Genomic DNA, 22638 nt, shown 5'->3' with positions numbered 1-22638 from the left:
CACGAAGTAAAAGTGTTCATTATACCCTGAGTTTGGCACCATTTTTCTCCTAGGTGTTTCTGTCTAGCCCATGGACAGTTGTGTTGTTTACCACTTTCTCTGTCTGTAGAAACCATGGACGGCTGCTCCACCAACTGTAAGGGGAACGGGGAATGTGTAGCAGGTCACTGCCACTGCTTCAGCGGTTTCCTGGGACCAGACTGCTCAAAAGGTATATTAAGTTAGGCACCTCTGAGATATGTGGGATCTTCCAATGAATTCATACAAATTTAAATTACATTTTTGTGCATAATGAAAGCTCACATAATATTGGGTTGAAATTGAGTTTTTGGTCAGATAGACCATCATATATATTTTTTATTCTGTAAATCTACCAGTATCAAATTATTCTGCAGAGTAAAGTCTAAATAGTCAAATAACAATGGCTACTTTTTGATTAAACCTGGTGCTTCGTAATGGATACTACCAATATTATCAATGCCAAAAGTCACCCTGAATGGGAGTATTTTGATTGTCTTTGAGGATTATTTACAATCTTTGCATTAAATGAGAATAGCAAGCGGCAGTGGGGCTTTCAGATCCACTTTGTGGTCAGTGAGGTCTCTCTCTGCCCAGGCCAACCCGCTCTGGACGAATGCCTTAATCTGTCTCTGCCTAGATCTGAGGTCAGGGAGCCACTGTAGCGAGCATAATGTGTCTATTACTGTTCCCAGTGTGGAACTGGGACATATTATGGAGACTAATGGACAGGCCAGGATCGGAAAGGCAGCTTCCACACTGCAACTGTCCATAAACAGACTGACAGACTGGAGGGATGAGAGATCCTGGCAGAAGAGAGAAGGGGATAATGGGAGAATGGAGCAATGTTCTCTCACGTAGCTCTGCAGGTTTCAAAGACATTCTGGAAAACGGTTCACTATGACTGAGTGCCTATACTTGTAGACTAGGAATATAGCATAGGAATGCAGCATGTTAGTGGTGTGAGTAGTGTTTAGGCTACACACCAAAGGGTTCAAACTTCTTAGGGATAGCACCCTTTTTCAATTTTCACCTAAATGACTTTTAGGTCATTTCACCCAAATCTAACTGCCTGTAGCTCAGGCCCTGAAGCAAGGATATGGATATTCTTGGTACCATTTGAAAGGAAACACTTTGAAGTTTGTGGAAATGTGAATTGAATGTAGGAGAATATAACACAATAGATCTGGTAGAAGAAAATACAAAGAAAAAAACTACCGGTCGTTTTCTACCACCATATTTGAAATGCAAGAGAAAGGTCATAGTTATAGCCATGACTCTGGTTATAATTCCGATAGAGTCCACAAGATGGCAGCAGTGTATGTGCAAAGTTTCAGATGGATAACTTGAAAAATGAGTGAACAACAAGACTTTTAGTGTCAAGTCCCCATGTACATTTGGGCAAATCGTGAATGAGACATTCATATTCCATTTTTCTGCAAGACTATCGTCAAATCTGTATACTTGGACTTTGATTTAGCTTTCAAAGTATTAGTAGCCATATTATAAGTTCAACAACCAGTTTTCATAACTTCATAACTCTGAATATTCTTATACGTTGTGTCCAAAAGGAAAAGCATGCTGTCGCAAAAGGTTAGCGCCTACATTTTGCGACCGAGACGGGGTTTCTGGATACTCCCGTAAAGCCCAGCTCATTGGCTATCTAGCTAGCTTTGTTTGACCCCGAATGGTGCTTATTTGACAAAGATACAGTCCTTCAAGTGATGGCCCACCGCATCATCGGTGTGCCATCAAGGCATCGCTCTCTGACCAAATATGGTGTCCTATAGGATATACTACACCCCTAATTAAATAGTTACGTCTTGTTACCTTCTAGGATCTCTGAGGAATACATACAAATGTGATTTGACTTGTTCAAACAATGTTTAGGTTGAGATTTTCACAGATTCCTTTCTTTGCAAATTGAACGAGTGGAAATACAAAATTGATCGCGTGTGCTATATGGACCTTTTTAGGATATTATTTTTTTAAATATATAAGCAAATGACACTTCAGGTTATCTCTGGGACCCTTTGGATGATAAATCAGAGCAAGATTTCAGAATGTAAGTACACATTTCACCTTCAGAGGTGAATTTAACAAACCTATCGCGTTGAAAATAGTGTTTTGTTGTTAGGAGCTCTCATTAAACAATAGCATAGCATTTTTTCGCAGTAGTAGCTACTGTAAATTGGACAGTGCAGTTATATTAACAAGAATTTAAGTTTTCAGCCGATATAAGACACTTCTATGTACCGACATGTGTTGTTACTCTAAAATCTGCGATCTTGATATAACGCGCTGCACGATTTACAACTGTCCCGTTGACGGAACGCTGATCCTTTTGGCATGTGAACAAAGATCTCTATTGAATCCATACAGCACTGTACGTTCTGCTCTGATGTGATGAGACCATGAGTCTCCATGCTGCAGCCTCTGAGACTCTGAGGCTCCGTTCTTCCTCATTTTGTAAATATACATTTTCATAGTAAGGCGCTGAGTTCCCACATGGAAAAATACTATAGTATACTATGGTATAAATACTATATTATTCACTGTAGTGTTTTTGCGGACTTTAATCCTACAGTACTACATTGAATTCTGTGGTATTTACTGTTAACAATAGTATAAATACTGTAGTAAACTAAAATCTATACTATAGCAATTACTGTAGTGTTTTTACAAATTGTAGGATACTGTAGTATTTACTGTAGTGGTTTTGCAGACTGTAATATATTGTGGTATTTTGTCAAGCAGTACTGTAGTATTTACTATAGTGTTTTTGTTGTATTATCTTTAACATAGTGTAACGGTTCCAATGGTGGACATGAAAGAGTCAGGTGCAGAGAGCAGGGTAATCTCAATCGAGTGGATATTTATTTCACCCAGAAATAATCACATAAACGGCGACGCCACATAAACAACGGGCGCGTCAAAATATGGTCCAATAAAAGTAGGACTGAAATCCACTATAACAACACCACCAACACAAACAGAAAAAACAAGCCCGCACAAAAGTCGGCGGGCCAACTGGGTTTAAATAACCCCCTACCCTAAACACAAAACAGGTGATACAAATTAGACAAACTCAAAAGAAAACAGAAAAGGGGATCGGTGGCAGCTAGTAGACCGGAGACGATGACCGCCGAGCGCCGCCCGAACGGGAAGAGGCACCATCCTCGGCGGGATTCGTAACAGTACCCRCCTCCCGACGCGCGGCTCCCGCAGCGCGCCGACCCCGGCCTCGAGGACGACCCGGAGGACGAGGAGCAGGGCGATCCGGATGGAGGCGGTGAAAGTCCTTTAAAATGGACGGATCCAAAATGTCCCCCACCGGTACCCAGCATCTCTCCTCCGGACCGTACCCCTCCCAGTCCACGAGGTACTGCAGGCCCCTCACCCGGCGTCTTGAGTCCAGAATGGCTCGTATCCTATACGCCGGGGACCCCTCGATGTCGAGAGGGGGAGGAGGGACCTCCGGTACCTCACCTTCCTGCAGGGGACCAGCTACCACCGGCCTGAGGAGAGACACATGAAACGAGGGGTTAATACGATAGTAAGAGACAAGTTGTAACCTATAACACASCTCGTTTATCCTCCTCAGGACTTTAAATGGCCCCACACACTGCGGCCCCAGCTTCCGGCAGGGCAGGCGGAGGGGCAGGTTTCGGGCCGAGAGCCAGACCCTGTCCCCTGGTGCGAACACKGGGGCCTCACTGCGGTGGCGGTCAGCGCTCCTCTTCTGCCGTTCACTGGCCTGCCTGAGAGAGTCCTGGACCGCTCGCCAGGTCTCTCTAGAGCGCTGTACCCACTCCTCCACCGCAGGAGCGTCGGTCTGGCTCTGATGCCACGGAGCCAGGACCGGCTGGTACCCCAGTACACATTCGAAGGGCGACATGTTCGTTGATGAGTGGCGGAGTGAGTTCTGAGCCAACTCCGCCCACGGGACGTACCTCGCCCATTCTCCTGGCCGGTCCTGGCAATACGACCTCAGAAACCTACCCACTTCCTGGTTCACTCTTTCCACCTGCCCATTACTTTCGGGGTGATACCCAGAGGTGAGGCTGACCGAGACCCCCAGACGCTCCATAAACGCCCTCCACACCCGGGACGTGAACTGGGGACCTCGATCAGATACGATGTCCTCCTGCACCCCGTAATGCCGGAAGACGTGGGTAAATAGAGCCTCCGCAGTCTGTAGGGCCGTAGGGAGACCAGGTAATGGGAGGAGACGACAGGACTTAGAGAACCGATCCACAACGACCAGAATGGTAGTGTTCCCCTGAGATGGAGGAAGATCAGTCAAAAAATCTACCGAGAGATGAGACCATGGCCGTTGTGGAACCGGAAGGGGTTGTAACTTCCCTCTCGGTAGGTGCCTAGGAGCCTTACTCTGAGCGCATACCGAGCAGGAGGAGACATAGAGTCTCACGTCCTTAGCCAAGGTGGGCCACCAGTATTTCCCTCTAAGACCCCGCACTGTCCTCTCCATCCCCGGATGACCCGAAGAAGGTAGTGTGTGAGCCCACCGAATCAATCGATCACGGACACCAAGCGGTACGTACCTAAGGCCAGTCGGACACTGGGACGGCACAGGTTCTACCCTCAACGCCCGCTCGATGTCCGCGTCCACCTCCCATACCACCGGYGCCACCAGACAAGAGGCGGGAAGGATGGGAGTCGGATCGATGGGCCGGTCATCCGTGTCATAGAGACGAGACAGCGCGTCGGCCTTAGTGTTGAGGGAACCTGGTCGATAAGAGATCGTGAATCTAAAACGAGTAAAGAACATGGCCCACCTCGCCTGACGCGGATTCAGTCTCCTCGCCTCTCGGATATACTCCAGATTGKGGTGGTCAGTCCAGATGAGAAAAGGYTACTTAGCCCCCTCAAGCCAGTGTCTCCACACCTTCAGGGCTTTTACCATAGCTAGTAGCTCCCTGTCCCCCACATCATAGTTCCGCTCCGCCGGACCCAGCTTCTTAGAAAAGAACGCACAGGGACGGAGCTTCGGTGGCGTGCCCGAGCGCTGTGATAGCACGGCTCCAACACCAGCCTCGGACGCATCCACCTCCACTATGAACGCTAATGAAGGGTCCGGATGCGCCAACACGGGAGCCTCAGTAAACCGTGCCTTCAACTGGTTGAAAGCTCCCTCTGCCTCGGCCGACCACTGTAGACGCACCGGCCCTCCCTTTAGCAGTGAGGTAATGGGTGCCGCCACTTGGCCAAAACCCCGGATAAACCTCCGGTAGTAATTGGCAAACCCTAAAAACCGCTGCACCTCCTTTACCGTGGTCGGAGTCGGCCAATTACGCACGGCGTTAACGCGGTCACTCTCCATCACCACCCCTGAGGTGGAAATGCGATAACCCAGGAAGGAAARGGCTTGTTTGGAGAACACACATTTCTCAGCCTTGACGTATAGGTCATGCTCCAGCAACCGCCCAAGGACCCTGCGCACCAGGGAGACATGCGCGGCGCGTGTGGCAGAATAGATCAAGATGTCATCAATATACACTACCACACCCTGCCCGTGCAAGTCCCTGAGAATCTCATCTACAAAGGATTGGAAGACGGCTGGAGCATTCTTTAACCCATACGGCATGACGAGGTACTCATAGTGGCCTGATGTGGTACTAAACGCTGTTTTCCACTCGTCTCCTCCCCGAATACGCACCAGATTATACGCGCTCCAGAGGTCCAGTTTTGTGAAAAAACGTGCTCCGTGGAATGATTCCACCGCCGTAGCGATGAGAGGTAGCGGATAACTAAATCCCACTGTGATTGAATTTAGACCTCGATAATCAATGCACGGACGCAGACCTCCCTCCTTCTTTCTCACAAAAAAGAAACTCGAGGAGGCTGGTGACATGGAGGGCCGAATGAACCCCTGTCTCAGCGATTCCGTGACATATGTCTCCATAGCCAACGTCTCCTCTTGTGACAATGGGTACACATGACTCCTGGGAAGTGCAGCGTTCTCCTGGAGGTTTATCACGCAATCCCACCGTCGATGAGYTGGTAATTTAGTCGCTTTCTTCTTACTAAAAGCGATAGCCAAATCGGCATATTCTGGGGGAATGCGCACAGTGGAAACCTGGTCTGGACTCTCCACCGATGTGGCACCGATGGAAACTCCCACACACCTACCTGAACACTCCTCTGACCACCCCTGAAGAGCTCCCTGTCTCCAGGAAATGAGGGGATTGTGAATGGCTAGCCAGGGAACCCCCAACACCACTGGAAACCCAGGTGAATCAATAAGGTAGAAACTAATCTGCTCCCTATGATCCCCCTGCGTTACCATGTCCAGCGGAATCGTGGCCTCCCTGATCAGCCCTGACCCTAACSGTCGGCTATCTAAGGAGTGCACAGGGAAAGGTGGGTCTATCTGCACCAACGGAATACCCAARTTACGGGCGAGTCCGCGATCCATAAAACTCCCAGCTGCGCCTGAGTCTACTAGCGCCTTATGCTGGAGAGAGGGGAAAAACGCAGGGYAAAAAATAACCAAAAACATGTGACCGACAGGAAGCTCTGGGTGAGTCTTGTGCCTACTCACCTGGGGTGACCGAGYAGTATTCCGCCTGCCATCTCTACTCCCAGAGGCACTCCTCCAGCACCGGTCCGAAGTGTGTCCTCTTCGYCCACAATAGGTGCAAGAGAWGCCACCTCCTCRGGCCCCCCTAGAWGCAGCCCCTCCCAACTCCATCYGAGTTGGAGCYGGAGGGCTGGGAGGTGGAACTGACAGGACCCCCTCTGAACGCCCGCGGGCAGCTAGCAGGTTGTCCAGTCGTATAGACATGTCAATGAGCTCATCGAGAGAGAGTGTAGTGTCTCGACAAGCTAGCTCCCGACGGACGTCCTCCCGAAGGCTACATCGGTAATGATCCATCAGGGCCCTGTCATTCCACCCCGCACCAGCAGCCAAGGTCCGGAACTCCAAGGCGAAGTCTTGCGCACTCCTCGTCTCCTGTCTGAGGTGGAACAGTCTCTCACCCACCGCTCGGCCCTCCTGAGGGTGGTCAAATACGGCCCGAAAGCGGCGGGTGAACTCTGGGTAGTGGTCTCGCACCGAGTCTGGGCCGTTCCAGACCGCGTTAGCCCATTCCAGGGCTCTACCCGTCAGACAGGAGATGAGGAGGCTAACACTCTCCTCTCCAGAAGGAGTCGGACGAACAGTGGCCAAGTAGAGCTCCAACTGGAGCAAAAACCCCTGGCACCCAGCCACCGCTCCGTCGTACTCCCTTGGGAGCGCAAGACGCAATGCACCCGAACCTGATGCTGACGTTGATAGGGAAGGTTGCGCCGTCTGGGAAGGAGCTGGGGTTGTAGTCGGGATACCACTCCTCTCCCATCGCTCCATCCTCTCCATCATCATGTCCATCGCCGACCCAATCCGATGGAGAACGGCGGTGTGATGAAGGACACGCTCCTCCATCGATGGAAGAGGGGTGGTTGCTGCTTCTGCTGACTCCATAGTTGGTGCGGGCTTCTGTAACGGTTCCAATGGTGGACATGAAAGAGTCAGGTGCAGAGAGCAGGGTAATCTCAATCGAGTGGATATTTATTTCACCCAGAAATAATCACATAAACGGCGACGCCACATAAACAACGGGCGCGTCAAAATATGGTCCAATAAAAGTAGGACTGAAATCCACTATAACAACACCACCAACACAAACAGAAAAAACAAGCCCGCACAAAAGTCGGCGGGCCAACTGGGTTTAAATAACCCCCTACCCTAAACACAAAACAGGTGATACAAATTAGACAAACTCAAAAGAAAACAGAAAAGGGGATCGGTGGCAGCTAGTAGATCGGAGACGACGACCGCCGAGCGCCGCCCGAACGGGAAGAGGCACCATCCTCGGCGGGATTCGTAACACATAGAAGTGGAGGCTTTCTTCTTGAGGAAACCTACTGGAGAAATAATAAAAGAGCACATTTTCCATAACCTGTAGGTAGATATAACTGGGTTCTGAACAGATAGTTCAGAGCTTCTGCTCTTTTCTATAACCTGAAGGGAACACAATATATGCTCTATACTTAGCGTGTAGGTTTCTCTCTTATGGGTGGCACAAATTAGGATATGGGGAGGGGAATGTGCAGGGTAAATGCAAATTAAATATTGTAGTAAATACTACAGTGTTTTTGCAGACATTACTGTAGTGTTGACTGAAGTGTTTTTTGGTTGAATAATACTGTAGTATTTACTATAGTATTCTACAGTATAGTACTGCACCACATTGTATAGTAAGTACTGCACATGATCGAGGGCTCCTACATTGTGTAGTATAGTATTCTACGGAATAATACAGTATACTACAGCATTCTATAGTAAGTACTGTAGTATTCTATAGTAAACTGTATTATGTTTTCATGTGGTACAGAGGGGCCTTGGGGAATAGAGGGGGGTGTTGGAGGGAGATACCGATGCTGCAGCGCCATGCCGCAGCTACTGGAGTTTAACTCAGGTGCCACTTAAGAAAAATTGAAATGCTTGAAAGATTAGGTGGATTTCACAGGAAGAGGGTTTGAGTAGGGGTGCGTGGCCTGCGCCCAGCGGAGGGGAGAGTACTTAAAGCACTACCATCAGGAGAGAGGATTAGGTGACTTCAGCTGCATGCTTATTAGGGAGATATTGGTGATGGGTGAAACCTGGTTAAAACTGGTATATGGCTCATGGGGAGATCGCCACTGGGGTCTCAGGTTGAGAGCTGACTAGTACCTTCTAGGGCTGAAATGACACAAACAGCTTCACAATTCACATCTTGGATAACAACCAGTTTTTAGTTAAGGTTTTGAATGATAACAAACCAAAGTATTTTCTTTCCACCACAGTATTTCTAAAGGGCTGCTGTACTGTCGTTTTTCTTCCAGACTCCTGTCCTGTCCTGTGCAGTGGCAATGGAGATTATGAGAAAGGTTACTGCCAGTGTCACCCGGGCTGGAAGGGCCCAGAGTGTGACATCCAGGAAGACCAGTGCATCGATCCCACATGCTCCAACCACGGCACCTGTGTCAACGGCATCTGTATGTGCAGCCCTGCCTATAAGGGCAACAACTGTGAACAAGGCAAGGGTCCTATTCTAATAATAATCATTATCACTATTTACACAGGAATAGGGATAGACATAGGATACAGCTGCGTTTAGCCTAGCCAAGGGGGTTTGGTTTGGTGCATCCCTTATCCAAGAGTGCAACAACAGAAGCATGCCACATCATTTTTTTTTACCGGAAAAGCCACTCGTTGTTAGTTCAGGGCTCTTAGCCACTAACCAAACCAGTATTCTGTTTGTTGTTGGGTTTTGCACGCAGACACACACCAAACTGTCTGATAGATTGTCTGATTACTATTTAACCACAGCAACAATACATCCAGTATCCTCCTCTCACATCATTTTAATTATGGGGAGAGTTTTTGTTTGCAAAAACAGATTGATCCAATAGATTATCCTCTACACACACACACACACATAGCCCCTCCCCGCTTTTCACGCACGTCATGAGGAATGCTTATACATGAAGCAGCCAAATCAATTGATTGTCCTAAGGTAGTTGTACCCAGTGGTAATTATTGGCTTTGTCTGAGATATCCGTGCTAGAGAATAACCTTGAGTCAATGAGCCTGTGACTAGGATCTAGCCTGCAAGCATTGTGGTAATTACTGTGGTTAACACTGCATAGATTTTTCTTTTTTCTTTTTTGTAGTGTGCATTAGTTGGGGGGGTGGGGTTGTTCTGAAGTGTATCACAACTAAATGTGATCAATTAGCTTCAGACATGGATTGAAGCTGTTTGTTGTTCAGTCTTTATGAGAATCATGTGTGAAAGCTGCAGAGGTTTCAATGTTATTTTTTGTCGATGGACATGTTTTGCTCATGGTGCGATGGGTTCTCAGTAATAAACCATTCACTGCTTGGACACGCTGTTCTCGAAAGGTTGCACTGACACTGTTAGAATACACACCACAGAAGTACACAGACAATGTGTTAAATCAGCTAGATGTGATGGGGTGTTTTGTGTCAGTACCTACCCATAGAGGAAAGGTGTGATGGGGATGTTCTGTGTCAGTACATAGACAAACAAAATGTGTGATGGGTCTGCACTGAAAAAGACATCGCATAAAGCTTTTTTATTTATTTTTTATTTTCACTGCATTAGGGATAGCAGACACAGAGGTTTCAGCTTTGCAGCCTTCTTCAGTGTGTAGTACCTACCCATAGAGGAAAGGTGTGATGGGGATGTTTTGTGTCAGTACCTACCCATAGATTAATGGTGTGAGGGGGATGTTTTGTGTCACAACCTACCCTACCTCCCTATAGAGGAAAGGTGAGACGGGGATGTTTTGTGTCACAACCTACCCTACCTACCCATAGAGGAAAGGTGTGACTGGGATGTTTTGTGTCAGAACCTACCCAGAGAGGAAGGTTTGATGGGGATGCTTTGTGTTAGTACCTACCCAACCTATCCATATAGGAAAGGTGGGAGAGAGATATTTTGAGTCACGACCTACCCTACCTAACCATAGAGGAAAAGTGTAACAGGGATGTTTTGTGACCCTACCCATAGAGGAAAGGTGTAATGGGGATGGTTTGTGTCAGTTCCGACCCATAGAAGAAAGGTGTGACTGGGATGTTTTGTGTCAATACGTACCCATATAGAAAAGGTGTGATGGAGAAGTTTTGTGTCAGTACCTACCCTACCAACCCACAGAGTAAAAAGGTGTGATGGTGATGTTTTGTGCCAGTACCTACCCATAGAGGGAAGGCATGACTGGGATGTTTTTTGTCAGCACCTACCCAGACAGGAAAGGTGTGACTGGGAGGTTTTGTGTCAGCACCTACCCATGGAGGAAATGTGTGATGGGGATGTTTTGTGTCAGTAACTACCCATCGAGGAAAGTTGTGACAGGGATGTTTTGTTTCACTGCTACCTTACCTACCCATAGAGGAAAAGTGTGACAGGGATGTTTTTTGTCAGTACCTACCCATAGATTAAAGGCATGACAGGGATGTTTTGTGTCTATGCCTACCAATATAGGAAGGTGTGATGGGGATGTTTTGTGTCAGTAACTACCCAAAGGGAAGGTGTGTCAGAACCTACACATGGAGGAAAAGTGTGACTGGGATGTTTTGTTTCATAACCTACCCAACCTACCCATATAGGGATGGTGTGATGGGTATGTTTTGTGTCCCCAACTACCCGTAAAGGGAAACTGTGAGCTTTTTTTGTCACAACCTACCCATAGAGGAAAGTTGTGATGGGGATGTTTTGTGTCAGAACCTACACATGGAGGAAAGGTGTGACTGGGATGTTTTGTGTCAGAACCTGCCCATAGAGGAATGGTGTGATGGACATGTTTTGTGTTCCCACTTACCCATAAAGGGAAGGTGTGAGGGTTTTTTGTCTCACAACCTACCCATAGAGGAAAGGTGTGACAGGAATGTTTTTTGTCAGTACCTACCAATATAGGAAGGTGTGACGGGAATGCTTTGTGTCAGTACCTACCCTACCTACCCATATAGGAAAGATGTGATGGGGATGTTTTGTGTCAGTACCTACCCATAGGAAAGGTGTGACTGGGATGTTTTGTGTCAGAACCTACACATGGAGGCAAGGTGTGACTGGGATGTGTTGTGTCAGTGCCTGCCCATAGAGGAAAGGTGTGACGGAGGTATTTTGTGTAAGTACCTACCCTTAGAGGAAAGGTGTGACCGAGATGTTTTGTGTCAGTACCTACCCATAGAGGAAAGGTGTGACAGGAATGTTTTGTGTCAGTACCTACCCATAGAGGATAGGTGTGACTAGGATCTGTTGTGTCAGGGATGTTTTGTGCCCATGCCTACCAATATAGGAAGGTGTGATGGGGATGTTTTCTGTCAGTAACTACCCACGGGAAAGGTGTGACAGGGATGTTTTGTGTCAGAACCTACACATGGAGGAAAGGTGTGACTGGGATGTTTTGTGTCAGCACCTACCCATAAAGGGAAGCTGTGAGTTTTTTTTTGTCACAACCTACCCATAGAGGAAAGGTGTGATGGGGATGTTTTGTGTCAGTAACTACCCACAGGAAAGGTGTGACAGGGATGTTTTGTGTCAGAACCTACCCATAGAGGAAAGGTGTGATGGGGATGTTTTGTGTCACGACCTACCCTACTTACCCATAGAGGAAAGGTGTGACGGGGATATTTTGTTTCAGAACCTACCCATAGAGGAAAGGTGTGACGGGGATGTTTTGTGTCCCTTCCTGCCCATTGAGGAAAGGTGTGACGGGAATGTTTTGTTTCAGAACCTACCCATAGACGAAAGGTGTGACGAGGATGTTTTGTTCCCCTACCCATAGAGGAAAGGTGTGATGGGGATGTTTTTTGTCAGTACCGACCCTACCTACCCATAGAGGAAAGGTGTGACGGGGATGGTTTGTGTCAGTACCTGCCCATAGAAGGAAGGTGTGATGGGGATGTTTTGTGTCAGTACCTATCCTACCTACCCATAGAGGAAAGGTGTTTCAAAAATGTTTTGTTTCAGAGCCTACCCATAGAGGAATGGTGTGACTAGGATGTTTTGTGTCATCACCTTCCCATGGAGGAAAGGTGTGACTGAGATGTTGTGTGTCAGTACCTACCGTTGAAGGAAAGGTGTGATGGGGATGTTTTGTGTCCCTACCTACCCGTAGAGGAAAGGTGTGACAGGGATGTTTTGTGTCAGTACCTACCCGTAGAGGAAAGGTGTGATGGGGATGTTTTGTGTCACCACCTACCCATAGAGGAAAGGTGTGATGGGGATATTTTGTGTCATTACCTACCCATAGAGGAAAGGTGTGATGGGGATGTTTTGTGGCAGTACCTACCCGTAGAAGAATGGTGTGAATAGGATGTTTTATGTCAGAACCTACCCATAGAGGAAAGATGTGATCGGGATGTTTTGTGTCAGTACCTACTCATAGAAGAAAGGAAATCCAGAAGAAAAAAATATTCAAACAATATACACATGTTCAGGGATGTGAAATATTTACTCTTTCTCTCTCTCTCGCTACTCTCTCTTGCTCTCTTTTTCACTCTCTCACGCTCCCTCCCTCCATCGCACCCCCCCCCCCCCCCTCTCTCACTTCCCTTTTTATGCATGGCCAGTGACTGCTGGACCCTCAGTGTTCTGGCCATGGTGTTTGTGTGAAGGGGGAGTGCCTGTGTTCACCGGGGTGGGGAGGCCCAGACTGTGAGAGTCCCCTGCCAGCGTGCCAGGAGCAGTGTTCAGGCCATGGGAACTACCTGCCAGATTCTGGCACCTGTACCTGTGATTCTAGCTGGACAGGCTCCGACTGCTCCACCGGTGAGTACAAGAACCATGACGTACACTACCGTTCAAAAGTTTATGGTCACTTAGAAATGTCCTTGTTTTTGAAAGAAAAGCTCATTTTTTGTCCATTAAAATAACATCAAATTGATCAGAAATACAGTGTAGACATAGTTTATGTTGTAAAAGACTATTGTAGCTGGAAACGGACGATTTTTATTGGAATATCTACATACGCGTACTGAGGCCCATTATCAGCAACCATCACTCCTGTGTTCCAATGGCACTTTTTGTTAGCTAATCCAAGTTTATCATTTTAAAGGGCTAATTGATCATTAGAAAACCCTTTTGCAATTATGTTAGCAGAGCTGAAAACTGTTGTCTTGATTAAAGAAGCAATAAAACTGTCCTTCTTTAGACTAGTTGAGTATCTGGAGCATCAGCATTTGTGGGTTCAATTACAGGCACAAAATGGCCAGAAACAAATAACTTTCTTCTGAAACTCGTCAGTCTAGTCTTGTTCTGAGAAATGAAGGCTATTCCATGCGAGAAATTGCCAAGAAACTGAAGATCTCGTACAACGCTGTTTACTACTCCCTTCATAGAACAGRGCAAACTGTCTCCAACCAGAATAGAAAAAGGAGTGGGAGACCCCGGTGCACAACTGAGCAAGAGGACAGGAGTGATGGAACACAGGAGTGATGGTTGTTGATAATGGGCCTCTGCCTATGTAGATATTCCATTAAAAATCATCCGTTTCCAGCTACAATAGTAATTTACAACATTAACAATGTCTACACTTTATTTCTGATCAATTTGATGTTATTTTAATGAACAAAAAAATGTGCTTTTCTTTCAAAAACATGAACATTTCTAAGTGACCCCAAACTTTTGAATGTTAGTGTACACACAACTTACGTACACGCAGAGCCATGTATAGGGATGAATATATAGAAATGTCTCTATCGATATACTGTGAGGTTATTCCTACATACAGATACACACACTTGAATACAGTGCTTTCAGACTCTAACTGCACATAAACAATTCACATCCTTAGAAAGGACTGTAGTGACTTGTGAACGGAGTTGGAAAGTCCATTCCCAGACTCTTAGAGGGGAGCCTTTGGAGATTAATCACATCCTTAACCTCCCATAAAAGGTTTAAATGTAGTCAAGCCGCTACTGTTGGTTTCTGTCTGGCTGTGATTTAGATTACGTTTTCTGTACATGACGCTAACTTTTGGTCTTACCTTTGGCCAGGGTCTGTGTTACTCAGTCAATGTGTTTTTCTGCTTGTAATCTGCCAGCTCCTAGCAGAAGCAGAACTTCACACACCCAGCAGTCTATCAGACAACTGAGCAATCATTTCTCTGACATGCTGTGTGTAAATTAGACTACGCACCATGGCTGCCATCTAAGCCACTTCTTGTTTCTTTATCAATACTTGCATATCTTTTGGTGGGAGTCATGAAATTGATGCATTCTAATGCTAGTTTATAAATTCTTCCTTTTTTAATATGCCTCCTCCAGGGAACAATAATGCCATGGTTAGGATTCATCCCGAGATATGCTCATTTGTACAATTTTAATCTGTTATTTTTAGCATAGTGTTGGTGTTATCTTTTCATCAGATTTTCGTATTTGAATTTAGGTCACCTTTCTGGCTGTTTATACAGAACAAATTAAAGTTATCTTCACTGCACTCACTTGTTAGTACACTGCGACACTTGAAAAAGTAGAAAATGTCTATGCATTTAATTTCAGTCTGTCTCTTGTTGAATTCGTGGCAAACAGCTGTCTCTTACTGAAATGTTTAATTAATTTGTTTGAGTCAGAGGACATTGATAATGAGGGTTGCCACCAATGACTATGGTTCTTACTGATAAGCAAACAGCGTTGACACAGTGGTTGTAGGAACATCTCAGAGAAGCTGTGTGAGCCTTGAAGAAAATCACATGATTTCACATGAAATTTCACATGTGAAAACATGTGTTTTTGGAATACTTCACGTTTTCACATATGTAGTTTCATGTTATCATATTAATTTCACACAAGATCACGTGATCACATGAAAACATGTGTTTTTGGAATACTTCACGTGATCACGTTTTCACATATGTAGTTTCATGTTATCATATTAATTTCACACAAGATCACGTGATCACATGAAAACATGTGTTTTTGGAATACTTCACGTGATCACGTTTTCACATATGTAGTTTCATGTTATCATATTAATTTCACACAAGATCACGTGATCACATGAAAACATGCGTTTTTTTCCATAAGGGAGATGATGCTGGATATTCGTCTGTATAGTTTGTCATCTTTGTCTGAAAGTTGTTATTTTTGTTTTGTTCAGCCAGTGCTACAGATGTAGATCTCATGTAGCAGCCAGATCACAAAGGAGATCAAATTCTTCAGTAGCCCAGGGCCAGGTTTACAGATTAGCTGCCTGCTGCTATAGCTGCCACACAACACAACAACACACTAACACACACCCTACTGCTGGTGTCCCCGCTTATGGAGAGGGATGGAAACCGTGCCAACAATATTATGGAAGCATCCATCCTTTAGAATATAGGGTGCCTGTCATATACATTTTTGCTCATCTTCATATTATTAATGGTTCTCTTCCTTGAGTCAAGTAGTGCTACATGCCAAGCCTTTATTAAAGTTGGGTGAAAAACCTGAGAGGTGGGCTGCATATTAAGATATTCCTCAAAAGGCAAAGTAATCCCTCATTCTTCATTATTTTTCCTATCAATTGTGTTTTCAGTGATGGCCAAAGGGGAAAACAGCTCATGTGGAGGCTATTTCACTTTCCAATGAATTGAATCTTGGAGCATTGTGGTGCCTCGGTTTCCGTAACCATGAAAGAATTGTGCATTCACTCAACCCACACTTTTTTCCAGCCTTCCAAAGCAAAGTTCAGGTTTTCTATCCAAAAGTGAAAATTGATTTTATGTTCACTCAAGTGTATGTAGAATTACTTGTAATGTTGACTGTGTGTGACTGCACTGACAATTTCATTACTATAGAGTAGACATACTGTAACCTCACTGTAAGACAGTGAATTATATCTATCAATGTGCAGTATATGGTTTTTAAAACAGAAATATAAAGGCATTGAAGATAATGCCAACGTTCAACCGTTATTATTAAATCGTTTTAGATGGCAAACATGTTGAATTCTATTGCAAGCAGATGCATAGAGGAAATGGATTAAATGTCATATGCTTAATGGTAGAAAAATCGAGATTAATAAAATGCAAATTGAGTTGTTATGGCATGATTAAATATGATGTATATTTAAATGGGAATGCCTTTTCCATGTGTGGGGATAAGTGGCCTTTCTGCGCCAGCAGCTCTTTCTTCTCCCTGTTGATTGGCTACTTGCTGATAGGATGGACAGTACTCTCCATATTCTGCTGAAATTATTCATTGAATACCATTAAACTTCTAAAACTTTAAGCATTGAATGTATTATAACTGCACCTGCAGCACTCTACATAGAAATATTGCCTGTTCTGTATTATAACAAACATTTTCCAATTCCTATTCAAAGTTTCAAATCATGAGTATGTAGAGTAGAGATACCATTAGAATAAAAATGGTAATGGGTTTTCATTATATTCCGTTTTAAAATATTCATTTTTTTGTTATATTAGATGAACTAGCAAGACAAGATGAGTGCAGAAATGAGTCTAGGATCCTGAATTAATTCATAGGAAATGGTCACGTGTATTTTGGGAGCAATGATGCAGCTGACCTTTGACATGTCCATCCGGCCAATGTGGAGGTGTACTGTCTGTTGCCAAGTGCAGTAAGACCCCTGCCGGTCTCTCTCTCTGTCCGTGTGCAGAGGTGTGTCCGGTGCCCTGCAGTGCCCACAGTGTGTGTGTGGGAGGGAAGTGCCAGTGTGAGGAGGGCTGGGAGGGGCCAGGCTGTGACCTGCAGGCCTGCCACCCCCGCTGCCAGGAACATGGCCAGTGTAAGAACGGACAGTGTGAGTGCCACCCCGGCTGGGAGGGAGAACACTGCAGCATCGGTGAGTCTCGCCCCCGCCCCCCTCGGACTAACACTACCACAGGAGGTTAATACACAGAGCATGTAACGTGACTCTAGTAGCTATTGTTCTGTTTAGAGGCATAGGGGCTGATTTACTGTACCTAGGTTTTAACATGTTGTGGCCTTAGGACTATAAGGTTCTATATGTAAAGCATAGTTCTGAGATATTGAGAATCAAAATCTCAGAACAGTTTTGTAGTGAATTCTGATTGCATAACCCATTAAGGCCCTCAACGTAACGGTACCTAAAGTGCAGAATATCAAAATCCTGAGACATTTGTAAATCTTTTTTTTTTAGGGGGTGCCATCGCAGATAGAACCTTATGGCTGAGTCCAGATTGACCTTCCGTCTGTATTTGTTCTGTCTTGTGATTGGATTGCAGATAGAGCCTTATAGCGCCAAGTTCAAATGGGTTTATGCAGATAGAACTTTCTAGTTTTTAATTTTCTTCATCCAAAATGTACTTTAAAAAAAATCTAACTTCGCAGACATATGAAGAACCATCTAAAGATCAATTATATGTGATGAACAAATGTTTGACAAAAATGTCAGAGTGAACATTATAGTCCCGAGGTCGTAATGTCTTAATCTGGGTCACGCTTTACTAATGTTTGTTTTTTTGTACTAATGAAAGATGTGTGAACCACTGATTTTTGCAGATACAAATCAACGAATATGTAATCCATGTGCGTGCATATCACCACACATGTTAAATACAGTAGCAGTTTAGCAGACCGTTCCCAGCCAATCATCCATCTGCTGTATAATATATAGACTTGTAGTTGTCAGATGGAACCCATGAGTCCTTCTTGCTTGGTCCTTCACTCAGTCTGCTAGAAGAGAACAGATGAAACACTGGTACCAAACCTTTAGAGGGAGGGTAACATGTTACCATGTGTCTTAGAGCCACTGGCTGGGGTTCAAGTGATGTCAGTGGCCTGCCTGCCTGTCAGTTATACCATTTATCCACTTCATTGCCGTTATTTGAGAATGAAAACTCAGAGTCACAATGGAACTGTTGGTTGCCGCCAGGCAAATTTTCCATCAGCCATGCCCTCCTCCCTAGAGTGGAGGCATTTTTCTTTCTCTTGCAACTGAATAATTTGCTCACCAAGTTCGAACGCACTCAATTAATGTGGATACACCTTGATAGAACACTGTAGTTTGTCATCTGGGACTAATGGAATTGGGTTTTGCCAAGTGACTGAAAAGCACATTTTGTAAAAGAACCAGAAAACTTCAGAAATGCAAGAAAACACTCCTTTGAAATCCTTCTTCTTGTCTTTAGAGATGGGGAATTGGAGATGGGCTTTGTGTCTCTGTGGATGTGTGAATCAAACCATAAAGCTTAGCTCCTGGCACATTAATAGGCTGTAATTATCTCTTCATGTGCCCTGGTGCTAGCATATATCTTTGAGGCTCAGTAATCTAATCTCAAACACTTTTTTCTTTCTTCCTTTTATCTTCATGTGGTATATAGCGTATTACCTGGATCTCGTTGTTAAAGGTAAGATGCGCTCTCATTCTTTAGGATTGAATTGTTTCATAGCAGCAGGGGTTTTAAGAGGTATTCCTGCAGTACCACCAAAGCACATTTATTGAGATGTTAATTAATTCTAAGGAGAAAGTACAATGCCCAAAGCAATGGCAGAACATTCACTATATTCAATTTATGTAAGATAGAATATAACAAAATACACTCCCCTATGTATTTATTTGGACAGTGAAGTTAAAACTTTTCATTTGGCTCTATACTCCAGAATTTTGTGTTTGAGGTCAAATGTACAGAATGTAACCTTTTATTTGAGGGTATTTTGAGAATATCTATTTTACCGTTTAGAAATGAAAGCACTTTACGTATGTAGTCCCCCCATTTAATGATGTCATAAGTATTAGGACAAATTCACTTATAGTGTATACATTTACTAAAACGTTTAGTATTTGGTCCCATATTGCTAGTACACCATGACTACATCAAGCTTGTGACTACACACTTCTTTCATGCATTTGCAGTTTTGGTTGTGTTTTGGATTATGTGGTGCCAATAGAAATTAATGGTAAATAATGTGTGGTTCCATTTTAGAGTCACTTTTATTGTAAATAAGAATATAATATGTTTCTGAACACTTCATTAATGTGGATGCTACTATGATTACGGATATTCAAGAATGAATTGTGAATAATGATGAGTGAGAAAGGCATAAATATCATACCCCCCAAAAATGCTAACCTCCCTTGTTATTGGTAATAGTGAGAGGTTAGCATGTTTTGGGGGCTTGATCTTTAACCCTAGTAGTCCTGAGACACCAGCAAAAATCGGCTTTTCATTTATCTGACTTTCATTTATCTGCATGTCCAGCCCTTATATTTAGCTTCACAATGAAGTGTTTTACCATTTTCTTTTCAGGACAATTTGACATAAACAGTTGCATTCATGAGTTTTATTGACCAAAAAAAAGTCTGCCAGAGCAAAAAACGGATAAAAATGAATTGATATGAATGCTGTAAAAACAGAAATTGTTTGCTTAGTGGGAAATGAATATCCAACTAGTCAATGACAACTGTGTGGAATTTGTGGCAGCAACTATGTGAGCTTATTACAGTATTATAGACACCATGTCCTGGGATTTCCTATGATCTTCTACGTAAATTAACCCCTTACCTTCTAACAACTCTTGTTACCTTCTAACAACTCGGCACAAAGCTCTGTATCCAATCTTCAAGGAGAATAGATTAAAAGGGCAGCATGTAACTCTCGTAGTCGATAAACTGTATATTGCTAGCCATAGTAGGGATTGAAATAATATTTTATTTTTTTAAGTAGAAAAGCAATAAAATTAAACAATTGTTAAATAAACTACAACTACACTATAGCATTCAAGATAGGGAATGTTGTAAAATAATTATTTAACTATTTTAGAAATGGATAAGGCGGCATCTAATTTATTTATTTTTTGTCAACTGTCCCCAACCCTATACCCTAGACACCCACCTGAGCGACCCATACACTAAAGAGAAGTCCTTATCTGTTTTATGAGCTTACTGTAAGTTGCCTATATGCAGCCAAAACAGAAAAAGGAATGTGGACAAAGACCTACTGGAGCAGCACAGAGCCCTCAAGATTCTGAGCCTGCCTGGCAGGGTTGGTCCTACAAAGCCAGAGCCCCCTGATGGGAGAGCATAATATACAAGGAAATTCTCAAAGCTACTAATGAGAACCTTGACGACCTTGTATCGAGCTGTTGGGGATTCCGGTGGGGTACCCCCACCCTGGCAGTGGCTGTGCTGGCAACACTGGCTGCAGTAACCAATGGGGAGGGGGTCACACTCGGACAATCAGACAGGGGGCATATTATTGTGACCATGGTGGCACAAATAATCAAAGGTCTGACTGCACAGAGATGCTTGGGGAAATGGTCACAACGGGGGAACAGTGTGAATGTGTTTCAAGGGAAGGGGGTGTATCTGATCTCCATCACCTAGGACTTGACAATGGTTAATCAAATCTCCCAATTTTTGCAAATTTTGGTCAATGTTGCATGCTTTCTCAAACACTTGTAACTGTATATGCATTCGTAAATCAAGTCTTGAGTTGGGCTAGGAGATAAGGATGTTAGGAACAATATAGGATGAATCACAATGATTGTTTGCTAAAATAATAATTGCTTGACTAAAATGTAATGCAATGGCAATCCTGGTTATAGGTAATAATCTTTTGCATGAACTGTCAACATTATTACACATATTAATTGTTAATGATGGAAATTAAGATACGGCAGATTTTTGAATATATATCGTTTTTTGATAGCTATATATAAAGCAAATTGAGGTGAGAGCATTGGAAATGCTTTAAGCGGTTGATCTGCTTCTGTTCTGTGGGTGGCACTGTGTGCTCTTTTCGAAGGATGGGCCCTGGCCTCTCAGGGGGCCTAGGGATCCGGGAGGACGGCGGGGGCCTGCCGGTCACTTAGATGACATCCCAACTTGGGATGGGGAGGGGCTTTAGCAGGTGGAATAGTGGAGAAGAACAATTGGAGGGCTACTTAGTAGCAATGCTACACCAGAAGTACATGATACACCAGAAGTACATTCATTTCCAATGGAAGGCTGCGTTTGCCTTGCAGCATTGCGTTGCAGAGGCAGTTGCAGTACGTTCTGCGTGGTGCATACTTGGATTTATCGAACTTATGCATCAAATTGTATGCGTAGACTTGACAGAAAGTAGCAAAATGTGAATGTTGAATTTTTGTTGCACACATATCCAGTAAAAAAATGTGGGATAACATAATAAAAACAGTTTGACTGGAGAATTTCTTTTTTTTTAAAGTATTTATTTATTTACCAAGTATATTATTTATTCGATGACATCCACAAATTAATTGTGGGAGCCTATAATATAATTTCCCTCCAAAATGCAGTTTTGGATTAAAATGCAATAATAAATAGTCAAGATAGCAGAGTAGGCTCTTTCAACAATGAGACCAACGTTGAGGAAGGTGGTCTTGATCGRGCTGTTGGGCCGGGACCAGCCCCGCCGAAAGCGCAGGTCTGTGTGGGTTCAGAGATGGTTAAAGTCCCGAAAGCAGCCAGGGGAGTTCCACCGTCTCATTCAAGAGCTTCGACTGTTTGGAGAGGAATTCCGAAGTTACTTTCATCTGGACTGAAGCCAGTTCGAGCACCTGCTCCAGATGGTTGGAGCCAGGATCGCCCGGATGGATACCAACTACCGGGAATCCATCAGCCCAGTTGAACGCCTGGCGATTTGCCTCCGGTAAGCTACCTTCTAGTACATTTTTAAAGCCTTTGATACCATAATTGACTGATATTTGATAAAAAAAATTATGTGCAACCTAGCTAGCTAAATGGCTCTGTAGTTAATAGTCCCTATTTGACATCCGATGTACTTTTACAGAATGTTCATTAGAACTATAACTTTTCCCAAAGTTGGTTTATAATCCTTTTTTAATTATGCAATGTTACCAAATGAAAAGAAAGTTGAGGTGCCTTCTGCCCTAATGAAGGTAGGCTAGTCTTCTCCAGGATCCATTGTTGTTCAAGACAGTTACAGTCATTCATTACATTCTTATTGGACTCACATACACTCTTAGAGAAAAAGGTTCCAAAAGTGTCCTTCTGCTTTCCCCATAGGATAACCCTTTTTGGTTCCAGGTATAACCCTTTGGGGAAAAGGTTATACATGGAATCCAATAGAGTTGTACTTGGAACCAAAAGAGTTCTACCTGGA

At 44.2% G+C, this 22638-nt stretch overlaps 1 protein-coding gene and 1 non-coding gene across 2 annotated transcripts in view; one reads left to right on the top strand and one right to left on the bottom strand.

The window, feature by feature from the left end:
* tenm1 (teneurin transmembrane protein 1) overlaps positions 1 to 22638 on the top strand; it is a 249339-nt gene that overhangs the window by 135257 nt on the left and 91444 nt on the right. Inside the window, 6 exon segments of the mRNA XM_070449465.1 lie at positions 110 to 211; positions 8905 to 9099; positions 9583 to 9584; positions 13157 to 13355; positions 17187 to 17372; positions 18874 to 18900. Coding sequence (XP_070305566.1) covers positions 110 to 211; positions 8905 to 9099; positions 9583 to 9584; positions 13157 to 13355; positions 17187 to 17372; positions 18874 to 18900 — 711 coding nt within the window.
* LOC111982191 (U7 small nuclear RNA) lies at positions 7919 to 7971 on the bottom strand. The gene has a single exon (XR_002879702.1). It is a non-coding gene; the product is annotated as a U7 small nuclear RNA (small nuclear RNA).

Source organism: Salvelinus sp. IW2-2015, linkage group LG20, assembly GCF_002910315.2.
Source record: "Salvelinus sp. IW2-2015 linkage group LG20, ASM291031v2, whole genome shotgun sequence".
NCBI lineage: Eukaryota > Metazoa > Chordata > Actinopteri > Salmoniformes > Salmonidae > Salvelinus > Salvelinus sp. IW2-2015.
Note: the sequence above shows the minus strand (reverse complement) of the source record. Positions and strands in the feature narration are given on the sequence as shown.